This window comes from Zootoca vivipara, chromosome 7 (genome assembly GCF_963506605.1).
Source record: "Zootoca vivipara chromosome 7, rZooViv1.1, whole genome shotgun sequence".
Classification (NCBI taxonomy): domain Eukaryota; kingdom Metazoa; phylum Chordata; class Lepidosauria; order Squamata; family Lacertidae; genus Zootoca; species Zootoca vivipara.
In genome coordinates, this window is record NC_083282.1 from 87,753,092 (window position 1) to 87,774,320 (window position 21,229).

General features: G+C 44.6%; 1 protein-coding gene across 1 annotated transcript; it reads left to right on the top strand.

Annotated features, from left to right (window-relative positions):
- The first annotated feature begins 13,478 nt into the window (after positions 1–13,478).
- Positions 13,479–21,141, top strand: MRGBP (MRG domain binding protein). The gene is made up of 5 exons (XM_035123937.2): positions 13,479–13,971; positions 14,806–14,927; positions 16,260–16,341; positions 18,068–18,142; positions 19,520–21,141. Exons 1-5 carry the CDS (start codon positions 13,479–13,481, stop codon positions 19,708–19,710), a joined length of 963 nt encoding a protein of 320 aa, XP_034979828.2. The 3' UTR covers positions 19,711–21,141.
- Positions 21,142–21,229: the final 88 nt, after the last annotated feature.

Here is a 21,229-nt window from a genome sequence, read left to right on the forward strand (position 1 = left end):
AGTTAGAACTGGATATGGAACAATGATTGGTTCAAAACTGGGAAAGGAGTATGACAAGGCTGTATATTGTCTCCCTGCTTATTTAACTTATATGCAGAATTCATCATGTGAAAGGCTGGGCTGGATGAATCCCAAACTGAAATTAAGATTGCCGGAAGAAATATCAACAACCTCAGATATGCAGATGACACAACCTTGATGGCAGAAAGTGAGGAGGAATTAAAGAACCTCTTAATGAGGGTGAAAGAGGAGAGCGCAAAATATGGTCTGAAGCTCAACATCAAAAAAACCAAGATCATGGCTACTGGTCCCATCACCTCCTGGCAAATAGAAGGGGAAGAAATGGAGGCAGTGAGAGATTTTACTTTCGGGCTCCATGATCACTGCAGATGGTGACAGCAGTCATGAAATTAAAAGACGCTTGCTTCTTGGGAGAAAAGCAATGACAAATCTAGACAGCATCTTAAAAAGCAGAGACATCACCTTGCCGACAAAAGTCTGTATAGTTAAAGCTATGGTTTTCCCAATAGTGATGTATGGAAGTGAGAGCTGGACCATAAAGAAGGCTGAAGAATGGATGCTTTTGAATTATGGTGCTGGAGGAGACTCTTAAGAGTCCCATGGACTGCAAGAAGATCAAACCTATCCATTCTGAAGGAAATCAGCCCTGAGTGCTCACTGGAAGGACAGATCGTGAAGCTGAGGCTCCAATACTTTGGCCACCTCATGAAAAGACTCCCTGGAAAAGACCCGGATGTTGGGAAAGATGGAGGACACAAGGAGAAGGGGACGACAGAGGATGAGATGGTTGGACAGTGTTCTCGAAGCTACCAACATGAGTTTGACCAAACTGCGGGAGGCAGTGCAAGGCAGGAGTGCCTGGCGTGCTATGGTCCATGGGGTCACGAAGAGTCGGGCATGACTAAATGACTAAACAACAACAACAGCACATCCTTGCAATTGCAGCTTTATTTACTTGGCAAGCCAGTGCAGGGAGGAAGAAGAAGAAGAAGAAGAAGAAGAAGAAGAAGAAGAAGAAGAAGAAGAAGAAGAAGAAGAAGAAGAAGAAGAAGAGTAGTTTGGATTTGATATCCCGCTTTATCACTACCCGAAGGAGTCTCAAAGCGGCTAACAATCTCCTTTCCCCTCCTCCCCCACAACAAACACCCTGTGAGGTGGGTGGGGCTGAGAGACTTCAGAGAAGTGTGACTAGCCCAAGGTCACCCAGCAGCTGCATGTGGAGGATCGGAGACGCAAACCCGGCTTTCCAGATTACAAGTCTACCACTCTTAACCACTACACCACACTGGTGTAGAATTCAATAGGAAGAGGAAACGGGTCTTTCATACATTGAGAACGAAATAACAGTGTAAGGGCCTACTGGATCAGATCAGTGGTCCATGTAGTCATAGAATCATAGGATCGTAAAGTGAGCGATGCACAGTTATGTTGATTGCCCATGCCGTGCTCGCAGCAGGGATCTGGGGCTGCATCACAGTGGATGGTGGAACACTGCACAATTAGGCCAATTGCACACATGACATTTAATGATGAGGAAAAGAAGGAAACTAAGTCCTGTAACATATTTATAATACATAAGCGCTAAGTCATACCACTGGCCTATCTAGCCAGCTCAGTGTGGTCAGCTTCAACTGACAAAGGGTCTCCCAGCTCTGCTACATGGGACCCTTCTAAATGGAGATGCGGGGGCCTTACTTTCTGCATGCAATTCATGAGGGGTATCATAGGATTGTAGAGTTGGAAGGGACCCTGAGAACCATCTACTCCAACCCCCTGCAATGCAGGAATCTCAGCTAAAGCATCCATGGCAGATGGCCATCCACCCTCTGCTTAAATACCTCCAAAGAAGGAGAGTCCACAACCTCTCCGGGTCCAACATCCTGTTCTCACAATGGCCAACCAGATGCCTGTGGGAAGGCTGCAAGCAGGACCAGAGCACAAGAGCCCTCTCCCCTCCTTTGGTTTCCAGCAACTGGCATTCAGACGCATTGTTGACTCCAGCAGTGGAGGCCATTGGCAGCCCTCTCCTCCATGAATTGGTCCAATCCTCTTTTGCAGCCACCCAAATTGGTGGCTATCACTGCCTCCTGTGGGAGCGAGTTCCATAGCTTAAATATTCACTGCATGAGGAAGTACCGTATTTCCTTTTCTGTATTACTGGTGTTGCAGGTTAGTGCCAGTCAGTAACCACACCATTCAGATATGGAGTTAACTTTTTATCAGCAAAAACACAATAGACTTGACTTAATGTCAGGCCTAATGAGCAGAGCAGCTCATTCCCGGTGGTCTTCCTCCATGAAAACCAGTTGCGATGACCGGAAGTTAGCGCCCCATCAGGGCTTTTCCCAAGCAATTGGAGACTGCGCCTGTGTGTGCAGTCAATCTCTCCTTCACCTTTTTCATGCCTCTTCTGGTTCTGGGAGAAATGGGGGGAGGGGAGCTTGTTACAGCAGGAGAGGGAGACACCTATGACTCTTCACCAGCCTGACTCATCGCTGCCTCTTGGCCTCACCCCTCTCCTGCTTCAGCTTCTGCCTCTGCTTTTGAACTTCTCTCTGCCACAGACTTTTGGAGGGCACCACGTTGCCTACCCCAGAGTTATAGGGCCAAACTTCAGTGACTGCAGGAAGCCAACTTCATTTTATTAAATTTTCAAAAAAATTCACACAAACACATATTTTTCTTTTGATGACTTCCTACCCTGTTTTCCATGGTATTTTTAATTGCTGCATCCTATCTGTTCTCTAATTCCTTCTGTCGCTCAAAGTTCAGATCCTGCTCATGAGTTCATCATACTATAGTATTTCCTTAGATAATCCAAAAATAGGCTTCCATTCTTCCACAAAACAATCATCATCAGGTTTTAATGATCATTAGGTTCTTGAAGGCAACTTACCGGTACTTCAGCAGTTCACTGTGGCTCAGCAGAGAGACCTGCAAGGGAATCTAAAATTCTAAACTAGCATTAGAAAAATAAACCAATGCAAAAGGGGGAATGGGTACATTAAAATCAACATATCTTAGCTCCTGATTTTTTACTTTACAGGTCCAAAAGTTGGGCTGTAACTCATTGAACCACCAGGACCCTTTTAAAGAAGAAAAGCATGTCCAGAACGGAAGAAATAATTCAACTCTACAGGGAGTGTAATATATTGCAATCAGGAAATTCAATCATCCTCAGAGAGCTGCAGCTTTATAAATTTTGATTCAGTCCTAAAGATGGCAAGGAACAAGCTGTCCAGTAATGAAAATCATTAGAGCAGCATTGCTTTGAAGGATCCCACCTTGATCACAGGAACCAGCAAATGAATGTTCTGAGCTGATTATGGAAAATCAGGACATCAATGCTAATATAGTCGGTTATAAAACACACCAGGGATGTTGCAAAGAAAGGAGAAGGAATCAAACCTGGTCGCTAAGGTAAAAAAAATTATGTCTTATGGCAAATGCTAAGGATCAAAGCTTCACGTTTATACAATGCCAGAACTACCAGTACCAGAAAAGATTTATTTGGCACTATGAAGAAGAGATGCTTAAATCTGAGCATTGGAAGTCTTTGGAGCAAACATACATTTGATGCTTTCGTAGGAGGGGGAATTTGGAGCAGAGAAATGAAGGCTTCACCCATCTCTTCCAATGCTTATTTGCTCTAAATCGGCTCTCCACCTTAAGAACAAGGGGATGGGCTACAATTAAATGCATTTGCTGTAATGCAGCTTTGGCCCCAAGTTAAGACTAAAACTTTTAAGCACCAGTCCATTTATAACTCAGGTCGAGTTCACATAACTGAAAGTCAGAAGTGCATAACCTGTAAAGTCTTGCAAAAGAAAAGGGGGGGGGAGGCCTGTCTTCATCATGTTTGATGAGCATCATTACTGTTAATAGCATAATTAAGAGGCGCTTTTAGCACACAACAGTACCTCATTAAAACCGTCAGAGTGCAGCGAAGTGAGAATGCTGACTGATAGGTTTATCTATCAAGTTCTAATGAGGACATTATGTATCCTTACCTGCCATGAATCTGAAATAAATTGTGCCCTTGGGACAACCCAAACCAATGGCTTTTGCCGTGATTCGGCCTCTCACTTGGGTCTGGAACAAGCAGAACTTAAGGGTCCAAATCAGAGGAGGTCTCAATTAAAAAAGGAAGAGGGGATTTCTATAGCACTGGGATTGCGGAAGAGGAGGGGCACACCATACACCAAACCCACTCACCGTCAACCCCAACCTCTCCACAGGTGTCAACCCCAACACACATATACCGTGTTTCTCCTAAAATAAGACAGGCCTTAAAAATAAGCCATGGCAGGCTTTTCATGAGTAGAATAAATATAAGACATACCCCGAAAATAAGCCATACCGGGTAGTGTTGGGAGCAGGCTGCGTGAAGCCCAGGACCCGGCGGTGGGCGGCGCGCGAAGCCGGCAGGAGCTTCAGCAGCGCCGCATCGCGCGAAGCAGGCAGGACCCAGCAGCAGCCTCAGCCAGCGGCTGCGTGAAAGCCGGGACCCAGCGCCGGGCGGCGCGCGAAGCCGGCAGCAGCCTCAGCCGGCTGTGTGAAGCCCGGGACCCGGCGGTGGGTGGCGCGCGAAGCCGCAGGAGCCGGCAGCAGCCTCAGCCGGCTGTGTGAAGCCCGGACCCGGCGGTGGGCGGCGCGCGAAGCCGGCAGGAGCTTCAGCAGTGCCGCATCGCGCGAAGCCGGCAGGACCCAGCAGCAGCCTCAGCCAGTGGCTGCGTGAAAGCTGGGACCCGGTGGCGGGCGGCGCGCGAAGCCGCAGGAGCCGGCAGCAGCCTTAGCCGGCTGTGTGAAGCCCGGGACTCGGCGGTGGGCGGCGCGCGAAGCCGGCAGGAGCTTCAGCAGCGCCGCATCGCGCGAAGCCGGCAGGACCCAGCAGCAGCCTCAGCCAGCGGCTGCGTGAAAGCCGGGACCCGGCGGCGGGCGGCGCGCGAATCCGCAGGAGCCGGCAGCGGCCTCAGCCGCGCCGCGTGAAGCCCTGGGACCCGGCAGCAGGCTCAGCGGGTGTCGCAAGAAAGCCCTGTACCATACTTACCGGTAATAATGCTGTACCCTACTTAGGTAAAAAAAAAAAATAAGACATCCCCTGAAAATAAGCCGTGTTGTGTTTTTTGGGAGGAAAAATTAATATAAGACGTGTCTTATTTTAGGAGAAACACGGTAGCAACGCCCATCTTCCAGCTTTTTGCTCAGGGGCAAGTTCCCTAAGCCTAATGGAAAAACTACAGTTCCCATCACACATAGCACTTGGATTGACTCTATAGCAGCATGCCAGGGTGAGGGGGAGGAGAGAGACCTCCCTCTCTTCTATTTCTCCCATGGGAACAAGAAGGGGGATATTTAGGGTGGTTAGGTGGAAGGGAGTAACTGGGTGAAGAAGACAGAGAGGGAGGACTTGGCTTGGAGCGTAAACCTGATGTAATTGCGTTGCTTCTGCAAAATAGCAACAGTCCAGAGGCATCCTTTGTTTCTTGTTTCTTGAGAAGTTCCACATGCAAGGGGACTAATACAACGGTTTAAAAGTTGTCTAGTGATTTTGGAATATATCAAATACCTGTGCAAAAACAATAATCAGTGTAGTAAATTTTACCCGCCACGTGTAATGCCAGCTGCAGAAGTCTTGAGGGCGGACTTCCTAGGTCTCTGTCAGCAGCAACAATGGATAGCCAAAACACTTTAGACTGCATCACATATCCTCCTGAGATATTATTTACTTAGTCACTTCTTACCAAGGTCTCCAAGTGAGTTATATTTGAAAAGGTAAACATAAATACATTATCCCAGTGGTTCCCAAACTCTCTTCCCTGTGGATCACTTACAAATTGCCCAGGGCCTTGGCAGACCACTTAATAGTTTTTTTCCCCTGTTGTAATGTCTTGTGCTGGATGATCTATAGTTTATAATTGTGTTTTTATTGCTCCTTTTATTTATTATACATTGCATTACAGTTACAGGTAGGTAGCCGTGTTGGTCTGCCATAGTTGAAACAAAATTAAAAAATTCATTCCAGTAGCACCTTAGAGACCAACTAAATTTGTCATTGGTATGAGCTTCGTGTGCATGCACACTTCTTCAGATACCAATGTATCTTCCGATATATCGCATTACAGTTTGAATTCCATAAAATTCCAATCATGATGCCATAAAATGCGATTCAAGGACTAAAAGAAGCAATGAAAATACAATTAAAAATCAATATGAAAGTTTCAAACAATGGGTGGGCCATCTCCTGCCCACAACCACCAATCAACAGACACACCATGGGTGATCTGAATGAAGCTCACAGACCACTGATGGTCCATAGACCAACAGATTGGGTAGCCCAGCACTGTACCATTGTGAATTCATATGAAACATTAACATTATTGTATAAATACTTACAATCTACACACACACTTCCCATAACAGCAACAAGAAGCCTTGGCATCCCGGTAGCAGCAGATTATGCCTTGCAGAAGAGTTATGTCCCACTAACAAGGTCCCTGCACACCCTGGGTGCAGCAGCTATTTGTAAGAAATCTCCCCGAGTCCATCACCTTCATAAAAGTCTTCAGCTTCCACAATTATCTCCCTCTTGGGGAGGTGAAACACCTTCAGCTAAGATAACCAACATGGTGTCTTCCATGTGTTTTGGACCATAACAGTCCTTACAGCTCCTTAAGGTAAAAGAAAAAGAAAGGAAAAGGACCCCTGACAGTTATCGTTAAGTCCAGTCGCAGACGACTTGGGGGTTGCAGTGCTCATCTCGCTTTACAGGCCAGGGGAGCCGGCGTTTGTCTGCAGACAGTTTTTCCGGGTCATGTGGCCAGCATGACTAAGCCACTTCTGGCGCAATGGAACACCAAAACCAGAGCAGCGCTCGGAAACACCATTTACCTTCCCACCAGAGCAGTACCTATTTATCTACTTGCACTTTGACGTGCTTTCGAACTGCTAGGTTGGCAGGAGCTGGGACCGAGCAACGGGAGCTCACCCTGTCGCGGGGATTCGAACTGCCAACCTTCTGATCGGCAACCCCAAGAGCCTGAGTAGTTTAAACCACAGCGCCACCCGCGTCCCTCCCTGCTCCTTAAGGTAGGTTAGTTTTAAAAAAATATTACTTGGTCCCAGAAAAGTTATTACTTATTTTGATCCCACAATCAGAGGGGATCAACTGTCTATTACATACATAAATCGACTAGGATTGAGTTGAGATTCCTGTATTTCAAGTGAGTTGGACTAGATTCTTCTCAGGGTCCCTTCCAACTCTACAATTCTATCGTTCTTTAAGTCCCATTCAATTCACTCATGCAAGTAAGTGAGTTTAGGATTGCAGTCTTTTAACCACCTGTAACAATTTATAAGGGACGCAGGTGGCGCTGTGGGGTAAACCACAGAGCCTAGGGCTTGCTGATCAGAAGGTCGGCGGTTCGAATCCCTGCGACAGGGTGAGCTCCCATTGCTCGGTCCCAACTCCTGCCAACCCAGCAGTTCGAAAGCACATCAAAGTGCAAGTAGATAAATAGGTACCGCTCCAAGAGGGAAGGTAAACAGTGTTTCTGTGCGCTGCTCTGGTTCACCTTTGTCATGCTGGCCATATGACCTGGAAGCTGTACGCCGGCTCCCTCGGCCAATAACGCGAGATGAGCACCACAACCCCAGAGTTGGTCATGACTGGACCTAATGGTCAGGGGTCACCCCATCACGGGGATTCGAAGCGCCAACCTTCTGATTGGCAAGCCCAAGAGGCTCTGTGGTTTAACCCACAGCATAGCGTACACAAATTGCTGCTACCTTCCTTTGGAGCTAAGCCAATGCCAGGCTAGCATGCTGATGCATGCCAGAGGTTGACCGGAGACAAACGAAATAAAAAGAGATGACTCCTACAAATGAATCACCATGGACAGTGCCCATATACCTGAGATTAGGAAGCCAGCGCCTAGGGCAGGGGTAGGAAACCTAAGCCCCGGGGGCCGGATGCGGCCCAATCGACTTTTAAATCCAGCCTGTGGACGGTCCAGGAATCTGAGCAGAATGTGTTCTTTTATTTAAAATGCATCTCTGGGTTATTTGTGGGGCAGAGGAATTCATTCATTTCCCCCTCCAAAAAAAATATAGTCTCGATTCAGATCATTGATGCTATGCATATCCAGGCACCCCTGAATCCATTTATTATAATTAACATAGGCACAACCCACTTTTCTCAGTTCAGTACGCAAGGTCAAATAATAAAGGTAAAGGTAAAGGGACCCCTGACCATTAGGTCCAGTCGTGACCGACTCTGGGGTTGCGCGCTCATCTCGCATTATTGGCCGAGGGAGCCGGCGTATAGCTTCCAGGTCATGTGGCCAGCATGACAAAGCCGCTTCTGGTAAACCAGAGCAGCACATGGAAACGCCGTTTACCTTCCCGCTGTAGCGGTTCCTATTTATCTACTTGCATTTTGACGTGCTTTCGAACTGCTAGGTTGGCAGGAGCTGGGACCAAGCAACGGGAGCTCACCCCGTCACAGGGATTCGAACCGCCAGCCTTCTGATCAGCAAGCCCTAGGCTCAGTGGTTTAACCACAGCGCCACCTGGGTTACTATATATATTTTATTGCAATGCTTGGTTTGTGGTTTGGATTTTTTGAATCGTGGCTTTGCCTGAATGCCGATTTTGCATTCATCAAGGTTAGAAACAGCCACCTAAATTATGCACATGAAACCCCTTTCGCACCCTACACTTTCCCAGTCACCACCCTCTAACTTTATCTCTTACGTTGAGAGTAACCCCGAGGGAGGAGAAGCACTGCCATACTATCTTGTCTTTTTTAAGAGTAGTTTTAGCACTGTACAGTAGTCCTTCATTATGCCTAGTAAGGCCAGATGTTAAACATTTTGGGTGCCTGAAAACAAAGCTGTATTTATTTGTTATGGATTTTTCCCTTTCTATTTATTAACTTCTCTGTGCAGTTGTCAGGAGATGCATTCCAAATTTTGATTCTGTGAACTAAATCAACTCCTTACTGCTGTGCAATATTTCACTGAAATGCAACAGTGTTCCCGAGAGAGGTGTAAAATATGTTGGAGAGGGAGCCGAATAAAAGATAATGCAATTTTTTAAATGTCATATGCATTAGGATGGAGGCTTCAAAGACGGCTGTGTAAAATGTGACTGTATGGTAATCTATCCAAGAATGAAATTATGAACTGTGAACTTTTAAAACCCAGTCAGCCTATGACACAGAATTACATTAAAATATAGCATCTGCAGCAAATAGATGTTCTTAGCACTGACATAAAAGACTTGCAGATCCATCCCTTCCATTTTGCACTCCTGTCTAGAATTTAGATAAATTGCAAATTCATAAACAAGAGCTCTTTGTTTCGGTTTAGCGTTCTGCATTTAGAAGTCTGATGTTTCTCCATTTGTGATGTTTAGCTGACTCACTCGTGGTTTCATTAACTTGATTTAATTGTTTAGAGGAAACTGTCACCTTGACAGGCAAGTTCTTCTGAAGTATGAATTACCCTTCGTTGCAGATGGTGGGGTTGTGTTTGTCGAATGTGTCCTCCCCCCCCCCATTCTAGACTGCTGTTGTTTTCTGGTGGGATTCGGTCATGTACCCACAAATTCAGGTTGTGCAATTAAAGTTGATTTGGAGCACTTCTGCAACAAGCCTGTTTCCCCTTAAAAAAACAGACATCTTATTAAGATCATTTGGCAAAAATGGAGCATGCATCCTTTGGAGTTCATTAGCTCCCCAAAGTCTGTTTCTAAGATACCAGATTATTTGTGCTGGTTATTTATTCTAATGTCAGACGGTGGATTAAGGTTTCAAATTAATAACCAGCCATGGGAGCAACTGATCTCCTAAACAATAAAGGCTTTGCTTATATGCCTAATAAGAAAAAGAAACAGAGGAACAGGGCATAACATGTGGATTATAGAGTAATAATTCTGCTTTTACTGTGAGCACTTATTGCAACAATTTGCTTGCACTGAGCAGAAAGGGGTAAATGCGTGCCACAAAAAGTAGCAATTAATACCCTAAACCCAAGCTTTTGTACTGGCATATCTGTCTGTACAGTATTACCGGTATATACCTGATAAGAAATGTCAGTTGCTACCTGCTTCTTGGGAGAAAAGCAATGACAAATCTAGACAGCATCTTAAAAAGCAGAGACATCGCCTTGCCAACAAAGGTCCGTATAGTTAAAGCTATGGTTTTCCCAGTAGTGATGTATGGAAGTGAGAGCTGGACCATAAAGAAGGCTGATCGCTGAAGAATGGATGCTTTTGAATTATGGTGCTGGAGGAGACTCTTGAGAGTCCCATGGACTGCAAGAAGATCAAACCTATCCATTCTGAAGGAAATCAGCCCTGAGTGCTCACTGGAAGGACAGATCCTGAAGCTGAGGCTCCAGTACTTTGGCCACCTCATGAGAAAAGAAGGCTCCCTGAAAAAGACGAAGCTACCGTGTTTCTCCGAAAATAAGCCATACCCCGAAAATAAGCCATAGTGATAGGCAGTTTAACCTTGTAGGTTAAACTGTACCATACTTAATATAAAAAAATTTCCCCTGAAAATAAGCCACTGTGTGTGTTTTTTGAGGAAAAATAAATATAAAACGGTGTCTTATTTTTAGAGAAACACGGTACGAACATGAGTTTGACCAAGCTGCGGGAGGCAGTGGAAGACAGGAGTGCCTGGCGTGCTCTGGTCCATGGAGTCACGAAGAGTCGGACACGACTAAACCACTAAACAACTACTACTACTACTACTGAGAACATATCCTTGCCAGTTCTTTGCATTCCAGTCCAAGTCTTGTGCAGAATTCGGAAGCCAGATTGCTCACTAGGGCAAGACGGTCTGAGTACACAACATCAATCCTGGCCCGACTAGCGGTAGCTACCAATTAGTTTTCGGGCCCAATTCAAAGTGCTGGTTTTGACCTATAAAGCCTTTTTATATACATCTCAGGACCCCAAAACCTCACGCACCACCTCTCCCCATATGAAACAACCCAGACCCTACAACCATCTTCTGAGGCCCTTCTTCATGTACCCCCTCAATGGAAAGTCTGGAGGGTGGCAGCATGAGAGCAGGGCTTTTTCCGTGTTGGCTCCCTGCTTATGGAATCCTTTCCTCAGGGACATTCACCAGGTTCCATTGTTATGTATCTATAGCAGTGATGGCGAACCTATGACACGCGTGTCAGACGTGACACGCAGAGCCCTCACTGCTGGCACACGCCCCATCGGCCCATTCGCGCTGCTGTTGTTGTTGGTTTCCCCCCATTTGTTCTCCCACTCCTCCTACAGCTTGTCTCTGCTAGAGCTTGTCTCCGCTACAGCTTGTCTCCGCTGTTAAAAACCTGGATCCTTTTTTGTTGTTGTTGTTGCTGGTAGCCAGATTGGTTTTTTAACCCTTTCTCTGCTGTTTTTTCTGGCGCTTTGGCAGACTATGATTGGGTGTAACAGCGTTTGTTTTTTAACCCGTTCTGTGCTGGTTTTTTTGGCGCTTTGGCAGACTATGTCGGTGCTGCGTGTTAGTTCCAGCGAAGGTATTATTCGCCATTTATTTCTGTTCTCTTTCCCCCCAAAAAAGCACAGCAGCTTTGGGGCAGCCCCCCCAAAAAAGCAAAGCAACTTTTGCACCCCCCCAAAAAAAACCTCCAAAACTTTGGTCAGCAGCTCCCCCCCCCAAAAGCTCAACAACTCTGGGCACTTTGTGATAAATAAGGGGTTTTGGTTTGTTTTGTTTAAATAATTAGTTTTTGGTTTATTAAATACAGTTATATATTACAATTATACATTTTTGGTACCGTATTTAAACTATAAATATCGCAAAACTATGGTTTTTGTCTCGAAGTGACACAGCACCCGAGTTATGCTCGGTTTTTTGGCAAATTTTGACACACCAAGCTCAAAAGGTTGCCCATCACTGATCTATAGGCATCAGATGAAAATATTCTTTTTTTCACCAGGCCGTTGACCTTTAATTATGCATAGCTTTTGTAAGTGGGTGTGATGCTTTAATCTATTTAAAAATAGAACTGCATTCTATATTTTTCTTTGCTTTCTTTTTTCTCAATTTTTATGTATATTCTTGCTTATTTTTACTGTAAGTACAGTACTTACTTCAATTAAATTTAAAAAACCAAAAACCAAAACACAGTGAGCAGGCTAGGAACACCAATGCAAAAGTAACTAAACTTGTAATCCTGTACTGTATACCGTAGCCTCACTGCTAAAATCGCATTGTCTTGAATGAGACTCAATGCAAACTCCGATGAATCAAATCAAAGTTGGCATTTCCATCCTGTAACGGAAAGGAGATGGTCTTCCGAGATCGTGCATGCCTGGCCCACATGCATGCATTTAGGTAACCACCAAAAGTGGGAACACATCACAAAGAAGAAACAGTTTTGCAAGGAATTTCCCTGTAGCGTAACATAAGGATGCAGACAAGTGCTATGATTTAAATAGAAACTACGTATAAACCTTAAGTCTACGGCCGAGACCTGCATGCCTGCTCAGTTTGCTATCAAAATGCTTATTGTGGATGAGAAATTTCAAGGTTGTTTCCAATTCTCTCTTCTTAGGGTTTTCTCAATCTTTAAAGGAGACAGCCCTTCAAACAGAGGGCTGAGAAGTTAGACTCATAGCCCGCATCAAAAAAAGACAGAAAGCCATTCCCTGCCCCTTCAAAACTATTGTTTTATTTGTATGCAGATTTACACATATTTAATCCATCAAGCCATTGATTAAAACTCAGTACAGCACTAAGTCACGCTCTCTCCCACACTGTGACTGTCCTCAGAGCTGTTCGATGGTGAGGGAAATGCACTCTGCGCTTGCTCAGGAGCGCTCTTATCACAATTGTATGCACAACAATGAGAAGAAATAAAGAACAGGGGGGCGAAAGCATTGTTTCCCTTGTTTTTCCTTTCTTTTTGTTATTGCGTACACATGCGGGTCGTGAAGCCTGCCAGGAAAGGAATTTTATCCCCAGAATCAGTTAAAAACTCGGCATTAAAACAAAGATAAATCTGACATAATCTCTCGCTCTCACACACAAGTGAGAAGGAGTGTGTCAGTCAGCAAGAGAGATTATGCCAGCTTCGTCCTGGTTTTAATGCCGAGGTTTTACTGATTCTGGGGATAAAATTCCTGCCATGGCAGGCTTCTCAAGTGGCATAGAACCATAGGAATGTAGAGTTGGAAGGGATCCCCGAGGGTCATCCAGCCCAACCCCCTGCAATGCAGGTAAAGCATCCATGACAGGCGGCCAAAGTTCTCTCTCTCTCTCTCTCTCTGTGTGTGTGTGTGTGTGTGTGTGTGTGTGTGTGTTTGTGTGCGTGTGTGTGTTTTCTTTCTTGCTTGGTTGTGGTCGTGCACACAACACACACACCCTGGGCAACAGCGCTCCTGAGCCAGCGCAGAGTGCAATTCCCCCCCTCGCTCGAAGAAGACGCATGAAAAAAAGAGCCAGGGTCCTGAGCGAGGCCTTCAGCCCCGGGGGCACCTTCTTCGTTTCCCCCCCGCGGAGAAGCATCTCCCCTCAGCTTCCCGCCCTCGGCCGCTTCCCTCGGGGAGGGAGGCCGACAGGGGACGCTCCGCTCTCGCCCGGCCCGCTCTCCGTGGCGGAGGAGGCGGCGGCGGCGGCCATGGGCGAAGCGGAGAGCTCGGCGGTGGCGGTGGCGGCGGCAGACGCCGGGCTGAAGGCCCCCTGCCCGGCCGCAGGGCCTGCAGCGCCTGTGTCGGTCGAGCCCGCCCCTCAAGCGGCGCCCGAGGAAGCGGCCTCGGCTGCGTCAAGCGTCTCCTCAGCGGCCTCGGCGATGACCGTCATGACGGCGGCGGTGGCGGCGGCTCCCCCTCCTCCTCCTCCGCCGGTGCCGGTGCCGGTGGTGTGGAGCCCCGAGGTGGAGGTGTGCCTCTTTCACGCCATGCTGGGCCACAAGCCCGTCGGTGAGGAGAAGGCGGCGGGTAGGGGGGTGGGGGTCGTAGGCCGCGGAACGCGCCTCGGACTCGAGTAGAGGCGCCGGCCGGGGACGAGTGCGCTGAAGGCGGGGTGACGCCTGTCAGGAGAAAGGGCATATAGAGAGGGGTGGGGGGACGGGACACACGCCTTATAGACTGTGAAGCGCCCTGACATCTACGGGCGACGGGCGGTGTGCAAATTTAAAAATGTTATTTTTATTATCCATAGAGTCCCCTCGAAGCCATTTCCTGCGCCCGCCTTCTAAAAAAAAGTACATAAACATAGAGCGGTTCGGTCGCTTAGTTGTGATCTTTTATAGCCTGAGGTGGTTAAAGTGCTCTTTTAACATTCGTTTTACAAAACAGCAATTTCTTTCTTTCTTTTTTTTAACCCAGAAGTAATGCTCGCTGTGTTCAATAGGGCTGGATTCCTCCTACCTCCAAGTGTGCTTTAAGCTTGCAAACTTGTTCCCCTCGTTTAAGATGTACAGTATGTTGCCCCATCATGGATGCTTTGGTTGAGATTCCTGCATTTCATGGGGTTGGGTTAAATGACCTTTAGGGATTGTTTCCAACATTATTATTCTATGATCAGAGTGAAAGGTAAAGGACATTAAGATGGGTCGCTGCTGCTAGGACTTCACAGTCCGAAATAATCTGTTTTAGTGCAAGGAAGGGCATAGGGTGGGACCAGATTTTGGTTATTATTTATAATGCCATCAGGGTGCATAGTGCTTTACAGGATTTTAATCAAGCCTTTAAAAAAACAAAACAAAACCTCTCTCTGTGTTTTCTCCTCCTCACTCCCTTCTGCCGTTCCAGGTGTGAATCGCCATTTTCACATGATCTGCATCCGAGATAAATTCAGCCAGAATATCGGCAGGCAGATTTCTTCCAAAGTCATCTGGGACCATTTAAGCACCATGTATGACATGCAAGCGCTGGTAAGTTTCTCCAACCAAGAAACTGAGGTCGCTGCCTGAGATGCTCCTCCACAGGTCAGAGGTCCAACCCATATGTGCAGATGTACCACAAGCAGAATCGGGTACCATTGTGTCCCCTATTAGTGTGTGATCTCCTGATTAAAGGGGAACAATTTGCTGTGTTGTTGACCCTCCTATTCCCTCTGTACGGTGCAGATAAAGCCTACGTGAGATGATCCCTTGTGAACGGCTTTTTCCCGCCTTCAGGTGGATTCTGAGGCATCCATCTGGCATGTGGAAGCTGCTCACACAGGCTAGTGTCACAATATCAAAAAAAAAGCCATGATCATGTTTGGTTTGATGCTCTGGTCCTGGCAACCTGTGATAGGGTTACAGGGTGCAATATGTCCTAAATCTTTGCTATCCTTGTTAGCATGGTTGCTGTCCACAGCAACTAGACCTTATTAGCATCTTAAGGGTTATAGTTTGTTATAAAGGCTTCATATGATCCCAGGAAGGTGCCTTAACTGATCAGTAACTTGCATGAGAATCGGCACAGTTCTCTAGGGGAACCAAAGTTCTTATATTGGTACAAGTGAAAGTCCTGGATTTTATTTCGCTTCCTTCCACAAAACCATTGCTGAAAGGAAATGCCTTCTTTGATATTTCTTTTTCATTTATCATTGTAATACACAAGAACCCAAATGGACAGCAGGTGTGTTTAATTTGTATTATCCATTCTTCCAGTTGATCATCTGAAACGTGGTTCATACTGATTTCACCGATGTTTATGTTATTCTGCTTTGCAGGGGCGTATTTTTAAACATGTGCATTTTAAAATAACTGCAGAATCTGATATGACAGCTCTGTGCATTCTAATTGACACCAATTCTGTCCTTGCCCGGAACATGCCAAATTACATATCTGAAACACTCGCTAAAAAAATTAAGTGGGGACTTTTGTTTCTTTAGTTCTGGATGAACAGGTTTAAATGACTGTAGTTTTATTATGGAATTTCATTACAAAATAAAATATATTCCTTGTTGTCCCTGAAATGGAAGGGTCATTCAATATTTTCTTTTGTTGTTGTTGGGTAATAATTATAAATTGTATGTGATTACGATTACCTTTGCATTTGTTTAGCATATGGTTGGCTAACCTGTGGCCCTCCAGATGTTGTTAAGCTACAACTCCCCTTAGTCCTGGCCATTGTGGCTTATGTCAGGGATGATGGATGTTGTAGTACAGCTACGTTTGGAGGGCTCCACGTTAGCCACCCTTGGTTTAGAAAATCTGAATTGTTGGTATAACCAAATTATTTATAGATTTCTTTCTCTTTAAAACATTTCTAAGCATGAATCTGAGATTCTTCCCTTCCCCAACTCAGAAAAAAACTTCAGCCTCCCTGAGGAAATTATTCAAGAGGTAAAAGAAGGTGAGACCCAAAAGCAGTCTTAATAATGACAACGCTACTTGCTATTTATATACCACAGGCAAGATTTTTTTCTAGGACTTCCTCTTTCATGACCCAGTCTCTTTCAGTATACTCTTGATGCCTTTTTACTGAGTGGTAAGTCCTGTTGTGTTCAGTGGGGCAGCCTTCCCAACAAGGATGCATAAGATTTTTTAAAGAAATAGATCCCACTTGGTTTAAAGGGATGTAGCCCTGAGGAAGTGTACATACCCTCCAGATGTTGCTTGAGTACAACTGCCATCATGTCCTATTGTGTTATTATTATGATTTGTTGTTTGTGAGCTGCTTTGGCATTCATTTGAATGAAAAGCAGCATAGAAATATAATAAATTGAATCATCATTGGCCATGGTGGCAGGAGATGCTGGGGGTTGTTGTGAAGCAACATCAGGAGTTGGCTAGCTCGTAGTGTATAGGATTGCAGCCTAAACCACTACACTGGATGATGATGATGAAATTTATATACCACCCTTCATCAAAAGATTACAGGGCAGTTTACAATATAAAAATACAAAAATACATGTCATAATAACAAACAAAAATAACACCCCCATAGAGTTTTAAAGGCCAGAGATTGTTTAATTAGCCAAAGGCCTGGATGATTGGTGCTTTAGTAAGCAACAAAAAATAATGAGACCGAATATTGATGGAATCTGGACTGAATTTGGGTTGTGGGTGTTCACGTTTTTTTAGAAAATGGTTTAACAAATATCAGTTGGGTATTGCTAGGTTTTAAAACATTTTTAAAGCTCCCCCCTCCCCCACTTTTTCTTTTTCTATTGTACTCTTGTCTTTTCAGTAGTGGAGCAATTCCAGAACTGTCTGTTGGGAAGAGCATTCTATTTAAAAGTAAAGAAAAACAAAATGCAATCATTTGCAGATATATATTAACAAAGCAGTCCAAGCCCCTTTATGTCAGTTTGAGGGGGTGGTTCAGTTGAGTAGAGGGGCCTCCCACTGCAGCAGCTGAGTCAGCCAACTGAAGAGCAGACAGGTGGGAGGTCACTGGCAGTATCCTCACCAGTAGAAAGCCCTGATATAGGATGTTTTGAGAGCAGGGAGGAAATTTGGCCCAAACAGCCCAGGATCTGCTAGATCCTGAGACAGTCTCACTGCTGTCACCCAATGGCATCAGGCCTGATCTGGAGCCTGGAGCTGGTATGAGGATTTCCAGCTCACACACACACCAGGTAAAAAAATAGATGCTACGAGCAGCTGGGCTGCAGATGTAGCAGAGGCTATGCTGCTCTACACATTCCTGCCAACAAGGGGTTGAGGTTTGGATTGCACCCAAAAATCAGTAGCCTTTACACCTCATTTGCAGAGGTAATTTTTAAGTGCTTGGAATGGTTGAGGTGCATATACTCTCAATATGAAAAAAATGTTGCATATTTATATTCACAAGTTTCAAAAGAAAATACCATCTGTGCTTGGATGATAGCTCCCTTATCATTTCTTTGCATTTTTCTACTTCAGTTGCTGTTGTCAGCTTACTGCTTGAAACAATCCAGTTTTGCTTCCTAAGTGATTTAAAATAGCCTTATTGGGAGCCGGGGGCTGTTGGCAATGACTGATCCCTTTAATTCAGTGCATATTGCTGCCATGAGCATGCCTGAAGAAGTAAAGAGGAAATTGAATTTGAATCAGTGCCATCTTCACCATCACTCCACTCATAATCATTCCCACAGGTAAAGTGATGATTGAAGATGACGTGAAAGAAGAGATAAAGGAAGAGATGGAATCGCACGCAGGTCCTGAAGAAGGTATTAGTTCTACATTTTAGCATATGAAAATGATGTGCCGCCCATAGGCCTGGTTCACTCATCACTCTTAAGCCATAGTTTGTTTTCATCTCTGGTTTAATCACAAATGTTCCTTCCTACCGCCACCCTGGGCAACTGCACTGATCTCCAACACACTGCTTTTTGTCACTAAAACTCAGATTGTAACTTGTTTTGTTTCAAACAAACCACAAGTGGTAAGGTAGAAATAAGCCATGGGTTTATTTCTTAGCTTATTTCTAGTTGAAATCTGGGGTGGAGAGTCATTCACAATTTAACCAATTTAAGCAAACTAATGGGGCCACGGTGTTCTGGGATCTGATTTTCAGCCACGTCACACATGGGTCCAGGTTCCAGCTACCAAGGTGGGGTATTACAGAGAAAGTAGCTGCTACTGGATTGTGAAATACAGCCAGTTCCTCTACAGTTGGGTTAATTCTAAATCAGAAGTGGGGAGAAAAGAGGTCCACATTCTGATTCTCACAAGAATGAGTTCCAAATTGTGTTTTTATATTTTTTTTCTTGTTTTGTTTTATGCTGGCTGTAATGTATGTGTTATTTATTTATTTTTGCTAAGTCACCTTGAGTTACTTTTGTAGGAAAAGGTGCCAAGTAAACATAATTAATAATAATTTGGCATGGGGTGCTACCTGTGCTGATCTTTTTTTGTCCTGGGCCTGCTGTTTTGATTGGCAGTGTCTTTATGGTTTGTGGGGGTCAGGGGTGCCCATGTGCCGGATACCCGAGAACCTTCTTGAAAGCACCTTGAAGATCATTCCCTTCATTTTTTTGGAAAGGTTCAGGTGCACTTCCAATAGTCACAGAGCTAAAGATTTTTGCAAATGCATTGCCACAACAAGTGAAGAACATATATTGAAACAGCGCATTCGGTTTTTGGAAGTGCTCCATCAGTTTTGCTCCATCTATGCTTTCATGATTCCTTATTTTTTATTTCATAAAATTTATATACCACATAATTGTAAGGGAAAGCATCAAAGTGGTTTGCAAAAATGTGATCATGAGACTCCTGAGAGCATCCCCGGTTCTTTCAGAAGTGTTCAGAATATTGTTCCAAGGCAACCCCAAGATTAAGGGCTGAGAGGTATTTTCATGGGGCAGACCTTTAATATTTTGTTTTGTGGCTTTAATGAGGGGCATTTTTCTGTTATTAGAATTTCTGCCAATATAATTAAAGTGAGTTGAGTGTGCTTATGCAAAGAGCTTGTACTTCCTTTTTTAAAAAAGTTGGCCCACCTGCCCATTGGGCAGGGCTCACATGCACCTGACTCTGCCTTGGATCATGGACATAATGTGATGGATGCCTTTTGATGCATAATCTTTCATTTAATTTTCTTTCAGTATATGCATCTATGGGCAGCCTGGCCAAAGCATCTGAGAAACCAAGCAGTAAGGAGAAAGAGAGAAGCTCGTCTGAATCTGGATCCAAAGAAGGAGCCGATAAGAGAAAGCGGAACAGAGTCACTGAGAAGGTTTTGAACGCAAATAGCAATCCTTCCAGTCCAAGTGCTGCAAAACGGCGCAGAACATAAGCGATGGCCGAGCAAGGCATAAGCATGTTTGAACAGTGGAGCCTAGGCAGCAAAGAGATTTTAGAGTCTAGTTAGCACAATGTGGGTGGAAATGAGAGATAAATGCCTGGGCTCTATTGGTTAGCATAGAACGGCAGAAAGGAGCTGAACAGTATCTTTAGCCTTAAAACTTTGGGATGCAGGGGAAGCTGGCAGCATTACAAACGTGTGTTTACTGAAAAAGTCAGGATGTGGCATTTTTTTTACATACCAGTTGCACACTCTTGAATGGGATTCACCTAACCAGCCCCATTAGGGGAAGCCCAGCACAAGGACTGTTGCTCACACAGTGGGACTTTTCCCGCTCTCCTTCCTTCACATGCCTTCCAAAATGAGAATCCCATTTCTTGTTTGCGGGGAGTTGGGATCATTCCATCGGGCAAGCTGTAATGCTTGTGGACACAGAATGATTGGAAGAATGCGGCATTGAATTCCAACCTACGTATTAAACATCCCTCTTGGAACAACCATTCATGGAAACACAGGACCATGGTTCTTGAATGGCTGGTTTCAACCTTGGGTAATGTTTGTATCTTGTGCTGCAGTTGCTAATTTTAGTGATGTGTCTTAAGTCGGTTACTGTTCTATGAGAATTCATTCCAAATGCCACTGAGTCTGGCTGAATAAGCATGCACAAAATACAAACCGCCTGCAAAATGAAGAAGGAGCATTCTTTGCTTAAATTATGATCAGCTTTGCCTCTTCCAAACTGGAGGTATACATTTATTTTTTCAGATTGCCGAAGCAGAACAAAGGTCATTAAACATCTTAAAACCAGGATGAACAATTTCCTCATGTCTGGGCTACATATTCTCTCTAAGGAGGCTTAAAAGAAAATGTCATATGTATATTGGAAGGTTCAGCACAAACTGGTAAGAGTAGAGGAAATGGTGACTCTTGTCTTAACCACTTGTACTATATTAATGTCCTAGCTGCAAAGTCTTCAATGTGAGCACTTCCATTCAAGTAAGTGAAATCACTTGCATGAGAGGCATTTGCCAGATCAGGACAAATATATATATGTATGTATGTATTTTATATTCATTATTTAATTCCTTTTTTAAAAAAAAACAACAACATTATTTTTGCCAGGAGTTCTTAAATGGAAGTGTTGAAAATGATAATTTTGTCTTGTTACTCTACTTCCAAAAGTAGTTTTCACTTAATGTTTTGGATTTGTATGCAAAGTTGCTAAAACCAGAGATCCAGTCATTCATCATTTCCTGATGATCAGATAGTAAAATTTCCTCTTATTTTAGTGAAGTTGGGAAACATGTATTTTATAAAGAAAAACAAAACAAGCAAAGGAATGAAAAGGTAGCTGAAAAGCTACGGAGTGATGCATTTGTATTATCCTTTGCTATGCAATAAAGAGTTCCAGCCCACGCTTCATATTGCAGTGTCTCTCATCCTAATTATCAGGGATATAGCAAACACTTTCATTCTACTGCATATACCAAGTTAGCTTTGTTCTAGACAA